Raw genomic sequence first — 24,240 nt, 5'->3', positions numbered from 1 at the left:
ATATATACATAAATACACATACATATACAGCTGCGTAAGTATATTACTTATAGGATTTAGGTTGGTAGTTATCTTTCTGAAGGTGGCAAGAGGAAGGAGAATATTATTGCAGACAGATAAGCAGAGGATTTCATGTATTTCTGAACTGTTTTCTTTAAACAAGTCTGAAGAAAATACGGTAAAATGTTATGCAAAGATAGAGCTGAGTGAGGGTACATAGGTGTGAGGGGACATTGTACATTCCTCTGTTTAAAACATTTTACAATTAAAACAAAGTAACAACGAAGGATTTTTATTTTTCTGGAAGTGATATGCTGAATGGCTTGGAGATCTGTGGATGGATTTGTGGATGCTGGCTTACACTGTTTGAGTTACCTCATATGAGGTACATAGTGCTAATTAGAATTGAAAAGAAGGTGACAACTCTAAGAGACATTTTAAAACTGAAGTGGATTAATTTGGTGCCTTGAAGGGACAGGGAGAAAGAAAGAGGAATAAAAGATGAGATCAGAGACTAGAAGATTAGGTTGACTAAATCAAGGAAATGAAAGGACTAGCCATTTGGAAGGAAAAGAGTGTAGGCAATGAGTACTTTGACTTGGGGTTTATAAAGGCTCTCAGCACAGAGGCTCTTCTAGCATCTATCAACCTCTTTCAAGGGTTTGCAGAATAGTCAAGATCTTTCTTTTCCTGCTGCTATTGTAGTGGCTACGTTGAAGCCAGGAGGGAAGGGAGTGGCTCTAGTCTCATGTTTGATCCATTAGTGTGAGAATAACCAAAGCATTCTCTCAGGACTGCACCTTTTACTTCTGGATCTGGCAGTTCAATAGCAGCATACAAAATTATATCAAAGTTGTGCTGTCTGATCTCATGTAATCTACAGAGAAAACTGAATGTAGACTGTAACAATGGCATTGCAGTACCAAAGTTCTAAGGTGATTCTTGTTTTGATTTTTCTTTTTTCTTTTTTTTTTTTTTAATTTTTTTTCAACGTTTATTTTATTTTTGGGACAGAGAGAGACAGAGCATGAACGGGGGAGGGGCAGAGAGAGAAGGAGACACAGAATCGTAAACAGGCTCCAGGCTCTGAGCCACCAGCCCAGAGCCCGACGCGGGGCTCGAACTCACGGGACCGCGAGATCGTGACCTGGCTGAAGTCGGACGCTTAACTGACTGCGCCACCCAGTCGCCCCTCTTGTTTTGATTTTTGAAAAGCCCTATATTTCTGGTCATTTTTATTACTTTAGAAAATGTCTAATTGTATTAAAATGCACATAATAAAATTTACCATCTTAACCATATTTAAGTGTGTGATTAAATGGTTTTAAGAACATTCACACTGTTGTGCAACCATCACTATCATCCATCTTCAGAACTTTTTTCATTGTGTAAAACAAACTTTGTAGCCATTAAACAACAACTCCTTTTGTTCTCCCAGCCCTTGGCTGTGTCTACTTTCTTGTGTCTATAAATTTGACCACCCTAGATACCTCATACAAATGGAATTATTCAGTATTTCTTTTTTTGTGACTGGCTTATTTCACTTAGCATAATATCCTTAAGGTTCATCCATGTTGTAGCATGTATCAGGATTTCCTTCCTTTTAAGGCTGAACAATATTCCATTATATGTGTATACCACATTTCATTTATCTATTTATCTGTGGGAGGACTCTTGGGCTGCTTTTACCTTTTGGCTATTGTGAATAATGCTGCTGTGGACATGGGTATATTATTTTTGTAACTTTTTAACAGTTTTTTTTGAGCTATAATTTGCATATGATAAGGTTCACTCATGTAAGTATATCATTATTTCTCTGAAATGTATATAGAGTTGTGCAACCATCATCACAACCTAGTATTAGAACATTCACATGCCTGTTTGCAGTCAATCTTTGCTTTCATACAAGCCTCAGGGAACCACTGATAGCTTTCTGTCTCTGATTAGCTTTTTCTAGAATTTTTACAGAAATGGAATCATACAATACATAGTCTTTTTGTGTCTGGCTTTTTTCACTTAGTTTATGTTGTTGAGGCTTTCCAGGCCTAGCATTTATCAATAGTTTGTGTCTTTTTATTGCTGAATAGTATTTGATTGTATGGATCTACCACATTTTGTTTATCAGTTTACTGGTATATGGACATTTGGGTTGTCTCTAGTTTTGACTGTTGTGGACAATGCCACTATAAATATTCATGTGCAAGTCTTTGTGTGAACATACTCCTTTATTTGTTTTGGGTAGGTTTCTAGGGGTAGATTTGTTGGGACGTAAGTACGTTTATGTTTATCTTTTTAAGAAACTGCTAAAGTGTTTGCAGAAATGGCTGTACCATTTTACATTCCCACTAGCAATGTATAAGGGCTCCTATTTCTTTACACAATTGCTAACACTTGTTATGGTCAATCTTTTGGATTATAGTTCTGCTAGGGATTAGCACCTCATTGCAATTTTATTTTGCATTTTCCAAATGACTAATGATTTGAGCATCTTTTCATGTGCTTATTAGCCATTTGTGTATCTTCTTTGGTGAAATATATTTTCAGATGTTTTGCCCATTTTTAACTTGGGTTGTTAGTCTTTTTATTAAGTTGGAAACATTTCCTTTATATATTTTATCATATATATGATTATCAAATATTTTCTTTCAGTCGATGTCTTAGCTTTTTATTTTCTTAATGATGTTTTAAAAAGCAGAATCTTCTACTTTTGGTAAAGTTCAGTTCATTTTTTTTTTCCATTGTGAATTGTACTTTTGGTGTTATAACTGAGAAATATTTACCTAACTTAAGGAAACAAAGACATTTTCCTATATAGTCTATAAAATTTATAGGCTTAGTTCTTATATTTAGGTCTGTGATCCATTTTGAGTTAATTTTGTGTGTGTGTATGATGTAAAGGTCTAAGTTCTTTTTAAACTTTATTTTGGCCGGCGGGCCGCCCCTCCGCCCCGGCTCCCTCCCACCAGTCCGTGGAGCTCGCACCGCCTCACCGCCCTTCCTACCCTTTTCCGTGGGCCTCTCGTCTGCGCTTGGCTCCGGAGACTTCGTTCTGCTAGTCTTCTGGTGGTTTTCTGGGTTAGTTAGGCAGGTGTAGGTGGAATCTAAGTGATCAACAGGATGCGCAGTGAGCCCAGTGTCCTCCTACTCCGCCATCTTCCAAAAGATCCTCCGGGAATCTAAACTTTATTTTGAAATAATTTTAGATGCATAAAAACTTGTGAAAATAGTACAGGAAGTTAACTAAACTGTAGGCCTTATTCGTATTTTGCCAGTTTTTACATGTATTCATTTCTTCTCTGTGTGTATAATTCTATGAAATTTTACTACATATGTGAGTTTGTGTAACCAATATAATAATCAGAATACAAAACTGTTGTACCACCCGAAAGCAACAACCTCATGCTACTTGTTTGTGATCTATCCCTAACACTATAATTTTGTCATTTTGAAAATGTTGTGTAAGTGGAATCATACAGTATATAACAATTGGGATTGCCTTTCCTTCCCTATTTTTGGTAATTTGTGTTTTCTTATTTTGCCATTCCATCTTAAAAATTCTCAATTTTGTTCATCTGTTCAATGAAGCACTACTTTGTTTCATTGATTTTTGCTGTTGTTCCCATTTTTTATTTCATGATTTCTGTATTTCTTTCCTTATTTTTTATTTTAGAGGAAGAGAGAGAGAGCATGTGAGCAGGAAGGGGACAGAGACAGGGAGAGAGAGAATCTTAAGCAGGTTCCATGCTTAGCATGACGTGGGGCTTGATCCCACAACCCTGGGATCATGACCTGAACTGAAATCAAGAGCCAGATGCTCAACCAACTGAGCCACCCAGGCACTCCTATTTCATCGATTTCTATCAGAATAGAAATCAATAGAAGTCTTTACTTTCATCTTTCTGCTTGCTTGTATTTAATTTTTTCTTATTTTTCTAGTTTCTAGGTGGGAACTTAGATTATTGATTTGAGATCTTTTTTCTTTTAATATTTATCTATCTATCTATCTATCTATCTATCTATCTATCTATCTATCTATCTTAGAGAGAAAGCGAGTGCCGGGGAGGGGCAGAGAGAGAGAGAGAGAGGGAGAGAGAGAATCCTAAGCAGGTTCCATACTATCAACGCAGAGCCCAATGCTGGAGCTTAAACTCACAAACTGTGAGATTATGACCTGAGCCAAAATCAAGAGTCAGACACTTAACTAACTGAGCCACCCTGGTGCCCTTTTCTTTTCTAATACATTGTATATAAAACTATAGTTTTCTTTTCTAAGTACTATTTAGACTCTGTTCCATAAATTTTGATATCATGTGTTCCCATTTTCATTCAGTTCAAAATATTTTCTAATTTCCCTGTGATTTCTTTGATCCATAGGTTATTTAGAAGCATATTGTTTAGTTTCTTAATATTTGGGTATTTTCTAGAGGTCTTTCTGTTATGGATTTCTAATTTGATTCCAGTGTTGTCAGAGAACATACTTTATATGACATAAATCCTTTCAAATTTATAAGACTTATTTTATGGCCTAGCATAAGGTTATTCTGATTATGTTTCATGTGTGCTTAGAAAATATGTGTATCCTGCTTTTATTTGGTATGTCCTATAAATGTCAGTAAGGTATATTGACCCTTGCTGATTTTCTATCTAGTTCCAGCAAATATAGAGTGAGGTATTGAAGTCTTGAACTATAATCATTGAATTTCCCATTCAATTTAGTCAGATTGTATTTTATGTATTTTGAAACTTACTGGTTCGGTGCATATACATTTATAGTTGTTGTATCTTCCTGGTATATTGACCCTTTTATCACTATGATCTGTCTCTGTTTTATCACTCTATCTGTCTCTCTGGTAATATTTACTATCTTAAAAGTAAAAAAATTTAATGTTTTTATATATTTTTGAGAGCGAGCGAGAGAGAGACAGAGCAAGCAGGGGAGGGGCCGAGAGAGAGAGGGAGGCACAGAATCTGAGGCAGGCTCCAGGCTCTGAGCTGTCAGCACAGAGCCTGATGTGGGACTTGAACTCACAAGCTGTGAGATCATGACCTGAGCCAAGGTCAGACACTTAACCAACTGAGCCACCCAGGCACCCCAATATTTATTACATTTACTATTTACAAATTTGTCTTGCGCAGCAAAGACCAAACAACAAAATGAAAAGGCAGCCTACTGAATGAGAGAAAATACTTGCAAATGTATCTGATAAGGGTTAATATCCAAGATATAGAAAGAACGCTTACAACTCAATAGCCAACAACAATCTGATTAAAAAATGGGCAAAAGATCTAGATGGTTTTCCAAAGAAAACATGACCAATTGGCACATGAAAAGATTCTCAGCATCACTAATCATCAGGGAAATGCAAACCCAAACCACAATGCAATATCTTTTTGTCACACCTGTTTGAATGGCTATTATCAAAAAGATAAGAAATAACAAATGTCAATGAGGATGTGGAGAAAAGGGAACCGTTATACACTGTTGGTGAGAATGTAAATTGGTGCAGCTACTACAGAAAGTAGTATAGTAGTTCCTCAGAAAAATTAAAAATAGAACTACATATGATCTAGCAGTTCCCCTTCTGGGTATTTATGTGAAGAAAATGAAAACTTTAACTTGAAAGAAAAAATATATACACCCCCATGTTCATTACAGCATTATTTATAATAGCCACAATATGGAAACAACCTAAGTGTTCATCAGTGGATGAATGGATAAAGAAATTGTGAAACACACACATACATACATACACACAATATGGAATAGAAAACAATGAAATTTTGCCATTTGTGATAATATGCCTGGACCTTGAGGCCGTCATGCTAAGTGAAATATGTCAGATAAAGACAAATACCATACGATCTCACTTATATGTGGAATTGGAAACAAAACAAAATACACAAGCTCATAGATACATAGAGCAGATACATAGAACCTCTGGTGGTTGCCAGAGGCAGCAAGTGGGGGTGTGGTAAAATGGGTGAAGGAAATCAAAAGGTACAGGCTTCCAATTATAAAAAAAATAGGTCATGGCAATGTAATGTATAGCATGATGACCATAGTTAATAATACTGTATTGCATATTTGAAAGTTGCTAAAAGAGTAAATCTTAGGGATGCCTCGGTGGCTCATTCAGTTAAGCAGCCAACTTTGGCTCAGGTCATGATCTCACAGTTTGTGAGGTCAGGCCCCACGTCAGGCTCTGTGCTGACAGCTTGGAGCCTGGAGCCTGCTTCGGATTCTGTGTATCCCTGTCTCTCTGATCCAACCCCACTCACAGTCTGTGTGTCTCTCTCTCTCAAAAATAAATAAACATTAAAAAAAAAGAGTAAATCTTAAAAGCTCTCATTACAAGAAAAAAATTGTGACTATATATGGTAATGGATATTAATCAGACTTATTGTGGTGCTCTTTGACAATATATACAAGTGTTGAATCATTATGTTGTACACCTGAAACTGATATGTTATATGTTAATTATATGTTAAGTATACTTAAAAAAAAAAGCAGATTACCCAGAGCTTAAGAAAAAAAAAAGTTCAGGGGCACCTGGGTGGCTCAGTTAGTTAAGTATCTGAATCTTGATTTTAGTTCAGGTAATGATCTCATGGTTCATGAGATGGAGCCCTGAATGGGACTCTGTGCTGACAGCATGGAGTCCGCTTGGGATTCTCTTTCTCCCTCTCTCTACCCCTTCCCTGCTTATGCTCTCTCTCTCTCTCTCAAAATGAATAAATAAAAATTAAAAGAAAAGAAAAATAAAGTTAAGTGGGTTGTCTTTTCTACCCCATTCTTAGGGAGTGTTGTCTAGAAGTACTTATCCATTGTGTTAAGTAGTGTGAAAGAATGGGAAAAGCAGATTAGGGCAACCTACAGTCAAAATCTGCATCTTTGTGAATCTGAGCCACAGATTCTTTGACTACAGGGAATGAGAAAGGAACCAAGTTTTTACCCTCCCAGTACAGAAGGAGAGCAGTTATTGAAGAAAAAGGAAAATATTTTTCTTTCTTTCTCTCCACAGCAAAAACAAAACAAAACAAAACAAAACAAAAAAACCCAAACAACAACAACAACAACAAACATGATTAAATAACAACACAATGGGTGCCACAACCTATATTTGTCTTTAAATCTAAAATGTGTCTCTTCGGGGCACCTGGGTGGCTCAGTCGGTTGGGCGGCCGACTTTGGCTCAGGTCATGATCTCATGGTCCGTGAGTTCGAGCCCCGCGTCGGGCTCTGTGCTGACAGCTCAGAGCCTGGAGCCTGTTTCGGATTCTGTGTCTCCCTCTCTCTGCCCCTCCCCTGTTCATGCTCTGTCTCTCCCTGTCTCAAAAATAAATAAAACGTTAAAAAAAAATTTTTAATAAAATGTGTCTCTTCAACAGCATATATTTGGATCTTGCTTCTTTCTTTCTTTCTTTCTTTCTTTCTTTCTTTCTTTCTCTTTCTTTCTTTCTTTCTTTCTTTCTTTCTTTCTCTTTCTTTCTTTCTTTCTTGCTTTCTTGCTTTCTTGCTTTCTTGCTTTCTTGCTTTCTAATTTAATTTTTTATATTTTAAAATTTACATCCAAATTAGGTAGCATATAGTGAAACAATGATTTCAGGAGTAGATTCCTTAATGTCCCTTACCCATTTATCCCATCCCCCCTTCTACAACCCCTCCAGTAACCCTCTGTTTGTTCTCCATATTTAAGAGTCTCTTATGTTTTGTTTCCCTCCCTGTTTTTATATTATTTTTGCTTCCCTTCCCTTATGTTCATCTGTTTTGTCTCTTAAAGTCCTCATATGAGTGAAGTCATATGATATTTGTTTTTCTCTAATTTCACTTAGCATAATACCTCTAGTCCCATCCACGTAGTTGCAAATGGCAAGATTTCATTCTTTTTGATTGTCGAGTATTACTACATTGTATATATATATACCACATCTTCTTTATCCATTCATCCATCAGTGGACCTTTGGGCTCTTTCCATACTTTGGCTATTATTGATAGTGCTGCTGTAAACATTGAGGTGCATGTGTCCCTTCGAAACAGCATCCCTGTATCCCATGTGTGAATACCTAGTAGTACAATTGTGGGTCGTAGGGTAGTTCTATTTTTAATTTTTTGAGGAACTTCCATACTGTTTTCCGGAGTGGCTGCACCAGTTTGCATTCCCACCAGCAGTGGATCTTGCTTCTTTAAACTCAATCTGAACATCTGTAGCTTTTGAAAAGGGTGTTTAGTCCATTTACATTTAATACAGTTATTGGTATAGTTGGATCTATGACTGCTATTTTGATATTTTCTATATTTCTTACCTTTACTGCCTTTTTTCTGTTAAACCAATTTTCTAGATTTTTAAAAATATCATTTTTAGATTACTTATTTAATTTCTCTGTTGATTTTTACACTGCATAATTTTCTGTTATTTTCTTAGTGGCTGCCCAGGAATTACACTGTGCATCTTAGCTTATCACAGTACAATTCAACTTAATACTAACCTAATTTTGGCAAATTATAGCAACTTGCATCAATATGCCACATTTTCCTATTCCCTCTATAATGTCAATTTTTATATATTATATCCATATATTATAACTATAACATTGTTTTCTGTATATAATCTTATGTATTTTAAAGAAATTAAGAGTATAAAAGTTCTATTATATTTACCTACATATATACCATTTCTTTTTAAAAAATCATTTTTTAATGTTTATTTTGAGAGAGAAGTGAGAGAGAGAGAGAGAGACAGAGCATGAGTGGGGGAGGGGCAAGAGAAAGAGGGAGACACAGAATTTGAAGCAGACTTCAGGCTCTGAGCTGTCAGAACAGAGCCTGATATAGGGCTTGAACTTATGAACTGCGAGATCATTACCTGAACCAAAGTCAGACACTTAACCACTGAGCCACCCAAGCACCCCTGTACCATTTGTTTTTTTTAAATTTTAATGTTTATTTATTCTTGAGAGAGAGAGAGAGAGAGGGAGAGAGAGAGAGAACGAACAGGGGAGGGGCAGAGTGAGAGAGAGACACAGAATCCAAAGCAGGCTCTAGGCTCTGAGCTGTCAGCACAGAGCCCGATACGGGCTTGAACCCACAAGCTGTGAGATCACGATGTGAGCCAAAGTCAGATGCCTAGCCAACTGAGCCACACAGGTGCTCCTCCCCTATACCATTTCTAATGTATTTTATTTCTTTGTGTGTATTTGAGTTAGCTGGTATCATTTCCTTTCAGTCTGAAAGACTTCCTTTAATATATCTTATATTGCAGATTTACTAGTAAAGACCCAGTGTTGTTTTTTTTTTTTAAATATGGAAGTGTCTATTTTGCTTTCATTTTTTGAATGATGGTTTTGCTGGATTTAGAATTCTTTGTTATAAGAATTTTTTTTTTCTTTCAGCACTTAGAATATGGTCTTCCACTGCTTTCTGGCTTCCATTGTTTCAGATTAGGAGTCAACCATTAATTGTATTGCTAGTTCTTTTTTTGAGATGAGTTTTTTCCCTTTTGTTTTTAATATTTTCTTTTATCTTGCAGTTTCAAGAGTTATACTATGATGTGTCTAGGTGTAGATTTCTTTGTAATGATTCTTTTTGTTGTACTTCTTGGATCTGTGGATAAATGATTTTCATCAAATTTGGGAATTTTTTGATCATTATTTTTTGAAATAATTTTTTTCCTTTCTCCTTTCTGTTGGATTGCTTCATTTTATTCCATAATACTCTGAGGCTTTGTTTATTTTTCCTTGGTCATCTTCTCTCTGTTTTTCTTGTTATTTCTATTTATCTGTTTTCACATTCTGATTCTTTCTCTTGCCCTTTCAGATCTGCTGTTAAAGCCCATCCTAGTGCATTTTTCATTTCAGTTTTTGTACTTTTCAACTCTAGAATATCCATTTATTCCTTTTTTTTTTAAAAATAAAAGTATCTGTTTCATCCTCCTATTCATTGAGTCTTTGTTAGGTTTTTCTTTAATTATTTAAACATGGTTTCTTTGAATTTTTAAAATGTATTTATAATTTTTTTTTTAATTTTTTTAACGTTTATTTATTTTTGAGACAGAGAGAGACAGAGCATGAACAGGGGAGGAGCAGAGAGAGAGGGAGACACAGAATCTGAAACAGGCTCCAGACTCTGAGCTGTCAGCCCAGAGCCCGACGCGGGGCTCGAACTCACGGACCGTGAGATCATGACCTGAGCCGAAGTCGGATGCTTAACTGACCGAGCCACCCAGGTGCCCCTATAATCTGTTTTTTGAAGTCTTCATCTGCTGGGGCAGTATAGAGTTAGCTCTAATTGACTGTTTTTGTTTTTATTTTTAAGTACGAGTCACACTTTCCTGTTTTTTTCCATGGCTCATAATTTTTTATTGGAAACTGAACATTTTAGATATAGCCAATCTGTAATTTTATTTTTTCCTATGAGAATTGTTGTTTTGCCATTTTAAAATAAATTATTTTCACTTATGCTTTTAATCTTGTGCTGCCACTGATATTTCTTCTGTCTTCAAGTAGCTCCTTTCCTTGTATGATAGCTTCTGTTGTTACAGTTCTCTCATGTGAAAGTAAAGTTTGTCTTTTGGTTGCTCCCATAATGTTTGGCTTTCTGGATTTATATAAAATAATTCAGTTTTCTCTTCTATATGAAGCAAGTCTTCTTTAATGTTTTCTTTGCTGGGCTCAATACTGTTTTTTCAGCTATTTAAAAAAAGTGTTCTTTTTATTTTTGAGAGAGAGAGAGAGAGAGAGAGAGAGAGAGAGACATACAGACAGAGAGTAAGGGAGACATAGAATCTGAAGTAGGCTCCAGGCTTTGAGCTGTCAGTACAGAGCCGGATGCAGGGCTCAAACCCACAAACTGTGAGATCATGACCTGAGCTGAAGTCAGACACTTAACCGACTGAACCACCCAGGTGCCCCTTTTTTCAGTTATTTTTAAAAAATAAAATAATTTCCCATTGTGGCACTTTTCTTTGGGTGGACTCTAGATGATTAGTATCCTATGAAACTATTACAGGTGAAAAAACATATAATGCTACAAGTAGAGTATTATAATAATAAAAATAGTAATAGCTACCCTTTTCTTTATACAGTTCTTATTATGTGGCATGCATAGTGCTAAATCTTTAATGACTCTTTACAATAACAGTATGAAGAAATAGAGGCTTACAGAGGCATTGTTGTCTGTCACTTCTGCAGCTAATAAGTGATCACCAACCCAGAATTTGAACCAAGATCTGCTTTAACTCCAACTCTTTACACTGCTGCCCTTGGCTGGCATGGAATTCAGGGTGGCTATGTTACTCCTTGTATTCTGGATATGCTGGTTCTATTAATTTGATCTAAGAATTGCCTTAATCTTTTGGGCAGCAATATTGTATATGGCAGCATATCACTGACTTACATAAAGCTTGTATTCAACTAAAATGTACAAAACTTAATAAGATCTTAAATATTTGAGCTTGTGTCTGGCCTGGACTTTCCCTCTTATGTAATTACTTTTCACTATAAATGCAGGACTTTGTGTTCTTGTCTGTGTCTTGGAGATTTCAGCCTAAGTTCTAGGTTGCCAAGATATTTTTGAAGTTTGAATCTGTCATCTATGATATTAGCTCTTCCTCCAGATATATGTGGCCATGTACATCTTTGATAAGTATTCTTTTTTGTGTATTTATTTAGTCTTTGATACAATTTCAAATAAATCAGGAGTGAATAAAGAATGTATACAGCATATCTATATTTTCCCCAAACATTGTTGTTGTATACACTTCTGAAGTCTCAGACATGTTTGGCCATGCCCATGGGTTTCTCTTCTTACTGTTGTTAAGACAATATGATCACTGTATTTTAAGGTTCTGGTTGGAATGATGTTGAGGCTATTAGTTATAATTATTGCTTTCTCTGCCTTCTGAGCAATATATTTATTCCATAGGAAATAGAGAGTTTGGTAGGTGTTCTACTTTTGTATTAGACTCCTATTAGAAGATATCTGAATAATTGAAACTTCTCTTCACTCTATGTAGTATGTTTTGGTACAAGTTTTGTAATGTTTTCTGGGAAAGTATCATACATATTTCTTTTCTGGATAGACCGCCTATGGTATGCTGCTGTTACAGTATAATTAGGTTTTTCTCTTAAGTTCCTCAGTTTTATTATTTACTGTAATTTACTATTAAATTTATGAGTTTCTATATAAGAGTAACTTTCGGAAAGGTCACTGGACTTGACTTTGAAAATTCCTGGATTTGGGGACTGACCACGCAATGTGAACTTGAGCAAGTCACTTAAGCTTTGTGGATCTCAGGAATCTACATATACACAGTAGGGATAATAATATTATTCTTTATCATTTAGGATTTCAAAAACAGGTAAGGATTTTAAAAATAAGAAACTAATATTTCATATAACAAGAAATCAAAAGATATGCAGTCTGGGACAAGTATGGTAGCTGTCGTAGCTCATTAAAATCTTCTGGTCTTTCAGTTCACCATCCTTAGTGTGTAGTCTTTTGCTCTCTTACTTCTTGACTCATTGCCACAAAATAGCTACTTTAACTCTGGGCTTTATATCTATGTTTTAGTCACAAAGAATGGGAAAGGCTAATAGGTTGAAGGACAAAAATCCTGGTTTTCTCTTAGTGAGGTTTTGTCACTAAAGTTAAGTCCCTCTAAGGATGTCTGCCTGCAGCTCATTGGCCAGAACTATGTTACATGTCACCCCTTGCTTCAAGGAAAGCTGGGAAATTGTTTATTTTTGTGTTTTAGTCTTTGCAGTAGAAGGAAGCAAAGAAGGGATTGGGTTTACGGTTTGGGTCAGCTGGTCAACAATATCTACCACATACTTTCATAGGATTATTGGAAGGATTCAATGGTACAGTGTAATTAATATGTTTCCTCTTGCTTTCTATCGGTGGTCTTAAAAACTAGAGTATGTCTTGAATTAATTTATTCTAATTTTGTATTCAAGCCTCAGAAAATCTATGAGAGTAGTTACTTGAATGTTAAATGAGTTCAGTTTTTACCTATAGTCTAGAAATTGTCATAAATATGTTTAGGAATAGATTGCATTGTTCCCAACCAGCTCTCCTGTTTTCATTCAAGGTTCAGTGAGAGCCATTCCCACATCTGGCTAATCTTTGTGTACTACACATCCTAACTCTCCTTATCATGGGCTTGTATTTATATCTGGGCTTCTCTATTATAGGGCTCTGTTGATGGGTTTGAAGACTATTTGTCTACAATGATGTGTCACCTTTGATGCCACATACTCTTATTTTCTCTTTGAGCATTGTTTAAAATCTTTTCTATTGCTACCATTAGCATGGGCGTTAGTTTGCTACCATTAACATGGGCATTGGCTTTTTCTTTCCAAAGCCATTGGTGTCAACAGTGGCAGAACATTTTTTTTCTTAGCATTTTCCCCTAAAATCTTTCAATTTGCTATGTAAAACTTGGAAATTTCTAGAGCTGTTATCCAGATGGCTGCTGATAATTATTTGTTTATATGATAATAAGCTGAATTATATTTTAATTTACAAAAATAAACAAATAACTTTAGGGTATCAAAGCTCCCTGCTAATTGGGAAACATTCTAGGTGACTGTTTTTGAGGGTGACTATTTTCTGGAGAATACTTGGGCTTTGAGTAAAAATCATATTGAAGTATAAAAAGCAGCCTGTCACCAATGGGAAAATAATTGGGAAAGAAGCAGATCTGCAAAGTGACTCTAGTCCTACTCTTGTTTCCTTCACTGACTTACAAAATACTTCTAGATTTAAAGAGTTATTGGGGTGCCTGGGTGGCTCAGTCAGTTAAGCATCTGACTTCGGCTCAGGAGAGTCATGATCTCACAGTTCATGAGTTTGAGCCCTGCATCGGGCTCTATGCTTAGAGCTCGGAACCTGGAGCCTGCTTCAGATTCTGTGTCTTCCATTCTCTCTGCCCCTCCCCTGCTCGTGTGCCGTCTCTCTCTCTCTCCCTCTCTCTTTCTCTCAAAAATGAAATAAAAACATTAAAAATTAAAAAAAGAGTTATTAATGAGTCAGAATGCAGCTAGAGGCACACGAAAAATAGCAGCAGAAATCCTGAGCAGCTAAGGAGAGAATGGTAGCCCTAATGTGAGCTGAATAGGCTGGCTGGTAAATTTGAAAGCAGGTCACATATCCTGAATATATATACAGGAGCTATCACCTGGTCCTACAGCATGAAGTAGAGGAAATAATCATAGTCACTAGTTTTCAGACAAAGTTGTATTATTTTTTTCCATGGAGAATGGTAAAAGATGTTAAGAAAAGGCCCCAGGAAGTAAATAAGTCCTGGAGGTGAGCTTAGAGGAGAATGGAGGAGTGAGCATCTTAAATGAGGTCAGGGTGAGATAAGAAAATGGAAATTGCAGAGGATTTGGAAATGACTAGAGAAACCTACAGGATGTATCATGAAGTTGGAGACTCTTCAGGTTTATTACTTCCGAATCTCTTCATTCTGATGAAATATGGTAGTTTATAAATTCTGTCATTTTGGGTGAAACAAGACTTTGATGTGTATATGGTTATTTGTTTTGTTTTGTTTTTGCTGCCTGCCTTTATTTCTTTTTGTAGACATTGTTCGAAGTGATGTTGCCTTGGATAAACAGAAAGGCTGCAAGATTGCTCAGCACCCTGATGTTATGCTGGAGCTCCAGCGGGAGAAGGCAGCTCAAATGCATCTTGTTCTTCTAAAGGAGCAATTCTCTAATACTTACAGTAATCTCATATTAACAGGTAAGGCTATTGGAGTCGTTTGGAATCTTAAGCATTATAGATTGATGGCCTCCATTAGTTAACAACTTGACGTTTGGTAGACACTAAAGTGGGATCTAGATGAGCCCCTATCTGTCTGTCTCCATCCACTATATCCCTTTTTAAATTGTGATTACTTTTGTCTTCCTATAAAAAATATTTCTTGTAGTTTGCAGATGTATTTTGGCTTGAAGTTATAGGCAACTCAGCATGTGTGTTCTCAAAAGACAGAACCAATGAAAACCTAATGAAGCCTTATAAAAATATGACTTTTTAGATGTGTGCCAGTGGATTTGAGAGAATTACTAAATTTGGTGTCTAAGAAGCAGCTATTTTCCTCTTTCTGTGTATGCCCTTTCTGTGAACCCAGTGAACATAAAGATGAAATGTAAAAGAGATAATGATCCACAGGCTGAGCTGAGAATGTTCTATTCCTGGTGGAGTTTGAAAGTATCTGGAGAATTTGATTTTCGTTTTAAGAGCAAAGAGGCTATGAGACAGCCATACTCCCTTACATCCTTGGTTCAAGGAGGGAAGTGAATTTGTGTGAGAGCTCAAAGGAGAAAAAGCTTTTTGCAAGGCTGCCTGCAAGCTTTGCTGGTACAGAGCATGTGAGTTGCATGCTTTCGTCAAGTTTTGGAGAAGATTCTAATAGCAGACTCTAATGTGAGAATAATGGAGTACTTGAGATGGAGTAAGAAGAGCCGTCTAAGTTACTTCCATTTTCTTGAGGGCATGCAAGGCATTCCTGCATTATATTGCTCCAAATAAAGTTTAACAAATCAAAAGTGTGTGTTTTCCCGTGTTTATCAATATTTAATATTCAAAAGATGGAATGTCTGACAGGCTATGAATATCTCACTTATTTTTGTAAACTCCAAGTTAGGACAATTTTAATTTTTTTTATAGGCTTCCTGGCATTTCACCAGGAATTGCTGAGTGGCAACCAAATTGTTTAACTTCTGAAAAAGCACAAGTCTCTTCCAACTTTTCTTCTTGTACCTGGTGGAAAACCCAACAGCATGAGGTGAAAGCCAGATTTAAATGTGCTTTAGTGAGCAGAGAAGAGGATTGTAGGTTTCATAATTATAGGCCTTGTTTTTTGCTCTTTGATAAGTTATTAAGGGGGGAAAACTTAAAAGTGATTTATAGCCAATGTATTATTTCCCTAAGTTGGTTTCCCTAAGATGGTTAGTTTAAGTTTAGATATTTGGAAAGAACATAGATTTTTATCCAAATTTCTTCATTCTGTCTCAGGCATACAGATATACATATATTAATATTTTCCAATTCAGTTATTAGAAATATTTTTATTCCACCCTTATGTTAATTTTAGATCTGTATTAAAGAGGTCAGATCTTGTGTTCTTTAATGTGGCATAGAAAGGGCTTAAGGTAATTCTAACCCTAAACTGTGGATTCAGAGTGTGGCTTGAAGGCATATTATCTTTGAAAACACAAGTGTTCTATTGAGTTCAATGGAATCTTTTCTAATTCTCAGTAACATAATCCCTTTGAATGTTTATTCGCAGTTCAAACTGTTGGAATCAACATTGTCAACTTTTACCCTGACAACTTGCTTACTTTCCACTAAACAAACTTACCCTAGAGAAGAGCCTCTTTCCTGCTCTTACTTCTCCCAAGCTGCTTCAAAGAGTCCTCAGGCATTTTCCACATTTTTCACCCAAATGCTTGTACAGAGGTGGTACCTTGCTACAGACAGAGCATTTGGTGTGCCCCAGTTTGTTTACATGAAAGTTCAAAAGGTTTTGGTTCCAGGTGTTGGGAAGAGCTGTAGCCATTTCAATTTAGCACCAGTGGTAAAACTATTTTAATGTCCTTTAACTAAGTCTTTGATTTTACACAGTGTGGTTTCCTAATTGTTATGAAGTTTAATCCTTGATTTCTTGTATAAATTTTGAGAACATGGTCTCCAGACAGCTAAACATAATATTTAAACATAACTAAACTAACTTTTGTAAATATTTCCCTTTTCAGTGATGAATGTATATTGGTAAGGAGGGTGAGGTTGAAGGGGCAGAGACCTCTCAAATGAAGTGACTCTCTTTACCAACATGTTCAGAACACCTACTCTAGGATTTCTGCTTGGTGATGTTCCACTTATTTTGCGTAACTCTGGCATAATATTTGAAATGTCTGCAATGAAAGTATTTATGTGGAACAAGATGAGGAAACTAGGCCTCCAAAATCTTAGAAAGAGATCATTTTCTTCATGACTCTGCCATCCCCTCAACCCTTCTCAATTATTTACAGAATTTTATGTATATGAGTAGCAGTGTATCATAATAGTTTTCTGGTCAGTTAGTGGTATATTCTTTATTTTAAAATTGGGTGACTAAGATCATAGTATAGGAAAAAATTAATAAAACGATTGAAATATCAGATGGTTAAAAGCATGGTTAAAAATGATAGTTGTTGCCCTCCACCTCACAAGCAAGCCCCCATTCTTAGATGTTCCATCTTTAGCTGATGTGAGTGTCAGTGTTGAGGTGAGAGGCATGCCTTCATTTTCTGCATTCCAGCTCATCTTCTCTCTTAAACAGCCAACCCTCAGATGAGAGCAGATTATATTCTAGCTTTGAAGGTCTTCTGACTGTTCAGTAAAAGGAAACAACCCTCCAGTACTTAGTGACAGCCCAGTTAACAGAAACTAGTAACAATTCTTTAATGTGTATATCTTATTGAAGTATTCCTCCTTATATCACATTTTTAGAAAAGTGGAGTGTATTTTTGCATGATATTAAATATGTCTTTATGTTTTCATGTGAATGATTTACATAGCAATGGAAATAATGTTAGCCTTCTCTAATATAGTGGGTTTTTGCAGTGAACTCCAAGGTTTTAGGAAGGTGATGGAGTAATACCAGTAGAACATCAGTGATAGAACTGTTTTAAATGGTGATGAGTTGCATCCTGTACTTTTCACACTGACTCAACAACACGTGGATGTATCTTATCTTGTCCTGTAGCATCCAGTTTGTCCTGGAGCGTTTAAGATAGAAAGGGGATTATTCTTCCATTTCTTTGTGTTCTCATGACTCTTAATGTAATAATGTTCTATAAGTTCGTTGAAAATGTCCTGCTGTTTATATGATAAATGAATTGACTTGGGATAATTTTGACAATCTAATTAATAACTTTAATAGGTTCAGATTCAGTATTCATTTCCCCTCACCTTTCTCCACCCCCATACTTTTTGAGGTATAAATTGAAATTTTGTGGTGGATTCCTATAATCAAATGAAAAAGTCAGCTTTAAGGGGCAATGTATTTTCTAGGATTTTGTTTAGAACATAAGCTTCTGGAGGATAAGGAATATCATATTTTTACAGCATTCTGCACAATATATAGAACATAGTGAGTGATCTTGAAATGGGGTCAAATTAAAACAAAATTTATTTATGCTGTGAAGTCATAGTCAACCCTCTGTAACTAGGCAGCCTGAACCAAAGCCCTTATAAAAGGACGGCATTACCTAAGATGCTTTCCAGGATTCTTTTATGAGGACTCTTGTCATGTTAATTGCTGCTACTTTTTGTTTTATACACCCTCTCAATCATTAGATTCCAAAGTGGATTGGGATCCTATGGTCAGCTTTACTGTGTTACTGTGGTAGATGAATTGAGCAAAAGAGGCTTGTACTTCCCTGTTGTGGCCCATTCTTCTAAATTTAGTTGAGCAAATCAGGGCTCAAATCAGTGGAATGAGAACTGTTTTTCAGTTCCCACAAATCATAATATTAGCTCATATTATTTCCGGTTCTTTTAAAATTATTTGCATTGGGGGCATCTGGGTGGCTCGGTTGGTTAAGTGTCTGGCTTTGGATCAGGTGTGATCTTGCGGTTCCTGAGTTTGAGCCCCAAATCGGGCTCTGTGCTGTCAGATTCTGTGTCTCTTCCTCTCTCTGCCCCTCCCCTGCTCGCGCTGTATCTCTCTCTCTCAGAAATGAATAAATATTAAAAAAATTTAAAATTATTTGCATTGTATTCTATAGCATTGAATACAACACACTTTATTTAACCATTTCTCTATCAATGGACATTAATTTATATACATGTTGACACATTTATTTCTGTAGAATAGATTCCTCAAAGTGGGGTGTCTGGGTCAAAAGGTGTGTATTTTAAAATTTTATAGAATCAAGTTTTTTGTGGTATAATTTATATGAAGAAAAAGTAAATTTTGACAAATGTATATATCATAGAGTCATATAGCCACCACCACCTCACGATAAGATTTCCCTCACTCTAGGGGTTCTCTTGTCTCCCTTTGCAGTTTCCTCCCACCCCCTACCCCCAGTCCTTAGCTGTATGTGATCTGGTATTTGTTCCTAAATGTCATATAAATGGAATAATAAAATAGTTGTGTGTCTTATTTCTTTCACTGAGCATATTTTTTTTGAGATTCATTCACTTGTTGCATATATCAGCATTTCATTCCTTTTATTGCTGAGTGATAGATATTTCATGTTGTGAATATGCTACAACTCATTTATCCACTCCTCTGTTGTTGGACATTTGGTTTGTTTCTAGCTTTTGGTGATTATGAATAAAGCCACTATAAACATTTGTTCTTAGCTCTTTGTGTTGACATATTTTTTTTCTTTTCTTTTAGGTAGGTACCTAAGAGTGGAATGCTTGATTTCATGGTGTCTATGTAACTTAAAAGAAGCTGTCAGGGGCGCCTGGGTGGCGCAGTCGGTTAAGCGTCCGACTTCAGCCAGGTCACGATCTTGTGGTCTGTGAGTTCGAGCCCCGCGTCGGGCTCTGGGCTGACGGCTCAGAGCCTGGAGCCTGTTTCCGATTCTGTGTCTCCCTCTCTCTCTGCCCCTCCCCCGTTCATGCTCTGTCTCTCTCTGTCCCAAAAATAAATAAAAGTTGAAAAAAAAAAAAAAAAAAAGAATTTGTCAGATTGTTTTCTTTTTTTTTTTTTTTTTCAACGTTTTGTTTATTTTTGGGACAGAGAGAGACAGAGCATGAACGGGGGAGGGGCAGAGAGAGAGGGAGACACAGAATCGGAAACAGGCTCCAGGCTCTGAGCCGTCAGCCCAGAGCCCGACGCGGGGCTCGAACTCACAGACCACAAGATCGTGACCTGGCTGAAGTCGGACGCTTAACCGACTGCGCCACCCAGGCGCCCCTGTCAGATTGTTTTCCAAAGTGGCTGAAACTGTCTTGCATTCTAGTAGTATGTGAGACTTCTCGTTCACCCATATTTTTGCCAACAATTAGTGTTGTATGTCTTTTAAATTTTAGCTACTCTAGTGAGTATGTAGTAGCATCTCATGGTTTTAATTGCAGTTTACCTTATGGCTAATGGTATTGAGCATCTCTTATGTGTTTATTTGCCATCTATATATCTCCTTTGGTAAAGTGTCTGTTTAAGCCTTTTTTGCCCATTGAAAAAAATAGTGAGTTATTTTCTTACTATTGAGTTTTGAAAGTTCTATATATATTTTGGGCTGTAAGTCCTTTTTCAGATATACGATTTGAAAATATTTTTTTTCCGTGACTGTCTCTTTATTAGTAGTTTCTTTTAGAGAGCAGAGTCTTAATTTTGATGAAGTCCAATGTATGAATTTTTTATGGTTTGCATTTAAAATTGTGATGAACCTTGCCAGATAATTTTCAGAAGAGATTATAGCAGTTTCCATTCCCACTAGCAGTAAGAGAGCAGTTATTTCTTAGCATTCTCATGAGCACTGGCTATCAGTGCTCTTTTCCAGCTTTCTCAGCCTAACAGGTGAGAAATATTATCTCATTTTTGCAGTTTTCTGGTGATAGCCAGAGAGAGTATTATTTTCACATATTTATTGTTGACTTGCATTTTGTTTTGTGAGTTACATATTCATGTTCTTTGCCCTTTTTTTATTTTTGGTGTTGATCAGTTTGTAAGTACTCTTTGTGAATTAGGAACGTTAATCCTTTGTCAAATGTATTGCAAACCATTTTCCTCCTTGAATATCATTTATTTTTTTACTCTGTTTTTAATTTAGAGCTTTAATCTCTTACTATAACTGGAATTTATGTTTATATTAGTGTGATGTAAGTATATCACATTATTTTCTTACAAGCTATGAGTGCACTGTTTTGAAAATAAAACATTCTTTTGCCACTGAACTGAAACATCATATATGTTATATGTTATACTCCTACATATATGTGTATTTATTTGTGAACTCTCTTTTCTGTCACTTTTTCTGTTTATTTCTGTGCCAGTGCTGTACTGTTTTGATATCTGGTAAGGTTTGTTAACCACTCTTCCATTTTTCCCTTCAAGGTTTTCATAGCTATTCTCGTATAATTTTTGAAGGGAGTTTTTCATTTCTTCTAGTTCAAGATACTCATCACTGTATTCTGATTGGAATTGAATTCAGTTTATAACCTGATTTGGAGGGGATTGATACTTTTCCGATATCAAGTTTTCCACTTAAGATTATGGGATATATCTCTTTACTTGTTCAGTTCTTGTTTTATGTCATTTGAAATATTTCATAATTTTTTTCCTGTGCTTTTTTTGTTTAACTTGTTCTTTAATACTTTATAGTTTTGCTGATGTTGAGAGTGAACTTCTTTCTCTTTATAACTTATTTCCAGGGTAGAAATAAGCTGTTTATCAAAAACAAAGGTAGATTTTTGTCTCTTTTCTAGATTTTTTACTAAGTATTTTCCTTTAAATTTCTAAAAACCTCACAAGCAATATTAAAAAAATAGCGGTGATGGTTGCTTTTCACATGATTTCAATGAAATGACTTCATTATTTCATATATGTAAATATCTGAATATTTATCTACTAAATACTTTAAAGTCAAAGTATATTTTTCCAAATGAGAACTTTATTCATATTTATTAGGATAATATAGATAAAAATAATTTTTATCAATATTATTCTAGACATCCCTCTATCCACACACACATGTATACCTAAGTTATAAACGTTAGTAAACACACACATATCTTTTTATACAAATGAAGTAATATAATTATAATACATGCCTGTTATTTTGCTTTGGTTTTTTTTTTTTTTTAACGTTTATTTATTTTTGAGACAGAGACAGAACATGAACAGGGGAGGGGCAGAGAGAGAAGGAGACACAGAATCTGAAACAGGCTCCAGGCTCTGAGCTGTCAGCACAGAGCCCGATGCGGGGCTCGAACTCACGGACCGTGAGATCATGACCTGAGCCGAAGTCGGACGCTTAACCGACCAAGCCACCCAGGGGCCCCTACATGCCTGTTATTTTGTAACATTCTTTCTCTTAATGTTTTGTGAACATCTTTCTATATCAAAGAACATCTTTCTATATCAAAGAATATAGGCTCATATTCTTTTTAATGGCTACGTTAGAATTGCATTTTATGAGTATATTGTAATTATTTAACTGATCTTCTGTTGGTAGACATCATGGTTGTCTTTAATTTTTCATGATTTTAAACAATGTTGTGATGAACATCATTACATAGATATATTTTTATTTTTTTTTTTTAATGTTTATTTATTTTTGAGAGACAGAGAGAGAGAGAACATGAGCGGAGGAGGGGCAGAGAGAGGGAAGGAGACCCAGAATATGAAGCAGGCTCCAGGCTCTGAGCTATCAGCACAGACCCTGATGCGGGGCTCAAACTCACAAGCCGTGAGATCATGATCCTGAAGTTGGACTCTCAACTGACTGAGTCCCTACATATATTTCTTTGTACAATTCCTACAAGTATGAGTGCTATGTCAAAGGAATGCACATTTAAAATTTTGGTACATTTAGTAAATGGACTTTTTAAAAATAGTAAATGGACTTTTAGGAAGGTCATGTCACTTTATACTTATACTAACAATGAATGAGAGGAAACTCATTCATACTGTCTTTTGCTAAGGATGATTATTTTCCATCTTTTTATATGTGTTAGTATAATAGATAATAATTGAGATGGTGTGGTTGTTTCTAATTATAGTTCACAATTACTAATGATGTTAACAGTTTTTTAATATTCTTTGTCATTTTTATTTCTTCTATGAATTTTTCATTTCTTTACCCTACATTTTATTGGGTCAATTTCTTATTAAATCCTTTTTAAAGGATCCTTATTAGATCCTTTTTATATACTAGTGTTAGTAATCCTTTGTCATGTATATTTCAAAAAATGCATTAAAATTTATTTTTGTTGTGCATAGTCTTTAAATTTTGTTTTTCTTTTCTGTATCTCACTTCCTTTGTGCTCACCTCTGGCAGGCTAGCAGTTTGGATCTTGTCTCTATTGCCCTTGGTTTTCCTAGCTCAGAACCAGCTTTTATGGTAGTGTTTGGTTCTGCTTTTGGTGATATTTAGGGTGTTGTATATCCAGCCTCTGGGCCACATGGCCTGCCTGAATTTTAGGTGCCCTGTAGCCCCTCTTACCACTTGTCCCTTGCCACCTCTCATCAATTCATGTCTCTGGGTGTCAGGTTAGCAGAGTTTTTTTTAATTATTATTTTTTTTTTTTCCACTTAACGAGTCTAGCTCTGGTCTTCCATATCTCCCAGGGCAATTTTTATCTGCATTATCTCTTAGCAGTCAAACTACTGGCTGCCACTGTGACAGTGATGAGGTTGGCAGGTTTGGAGCATAGACTACTTTAGATATGACAGTCAGGGAAGGCCTCTCTTAGCTGAGATTTTTCCAGCTGTGTTATCAACCATTAGTATGTTCTTTTTTTTTAATTTTTAAAAAGTGTTTATTTATTTTTGAGAGAGAGAGACAGCAAGCATGAGGCGGGGAGGGGCGGAGAAAGAGAGACACACACAGAATCCAAAGTAGGCTCCAGGCTCTGAGCTGTCAGCACAGAGCCCAGAGCGGTGCTCAAACTCATGAATTGTGAAATCATGACCTGAGCTGAAGTCAGACATTCAACTGACTGAGCCACCCAGGCGTCCCTCTCTTTCTTTTTTTCTAAGTTTATTTATTTATTTTGAGGGGGGGGAGGGTAGGGAGGGGAGAAGAGAGAGAGAGAGAATCCCAAGCAGGTTCCATCCATCCTTCCAGTGCGGAGCCGCATATGGGGCTCCATACTTAGGAACCATGAGAGCATGACCTTAGCCAAAATCAAGAGTCAGATGCTTAATAGATTAAGCCTCCCAGGTGCCCTGACCATTAGTATGTTCTAAGCATAAATGTTCCCATCATTAATAGGTTGGTAGTAATATGTGCATTGCTTTTTTGCTTTTTTTTTTTTTTTTTGAGTTACTTTTGGAAATCATTGTCTCAGAGTGTGTGAAAACTAGAGGAATAGTGTCCTTATCTTGTGTTTGAATAGTAATATGAGTGTGAAAATATTTCATAAATGAATCTGCTTCATCTTTTTATTAATGAAGGAGCTGTAGTGTCTTTTGGTGCAGAAATGTGCAAGTAATTGGGTAGCTTTTAAGTCCACTAGTATGTTGGCTCAGCACGCAAACTTTGGAATCAGACAGTCTGAGTTTGACTCTA

The 24,240-nt window shown here is 36.1% G+C and overlaps 1 protein-coding gene across 2 annotated transcripts in view; it reads left to right on the top strand.

The window, feature by feature from the left end:
- Nucleotides 1-24,240, top strand: part of HPSE2 (heparanase 2 (inactive)) — a 671,933-nt gene that overhangs the window by 47,292 nt on the left and 600,401 nt on the right. For both annotated transcript variants that reach the window (XM_045438525.1, XM_045438526.1), the window contains exon 3: nt 14,585-14,746. In XM_045438525.1, coding sequence (XP_045294481.1) covers nt 14,585-14,746 — 162 coding nt within the window. The remainder of the gene's footprint in view (nt 1-14,584; nt 14,747-24,240) is intronic.

Source organism: Leopardus geoffroyi, chromosome D2 (assembly GCF_018350155.1).
Source record: "Leopardus geoffroyi isolate Oge1 chromosome D2, O.geoffroyi_Oge1_pat1.0, whole genome shotgun sequence".
Lineage (NCBI taxonomy): Eukaryota > Metazoa > Chordata > Mammalia > Carnivora > Felidae > Leopardus > Leopardus geoffroyi.
The sequence above is the reverse complement of the archived record's forward strand: the minus strand, read 5'-3'. Positions and strand labels throughout refer to the sequence as shown.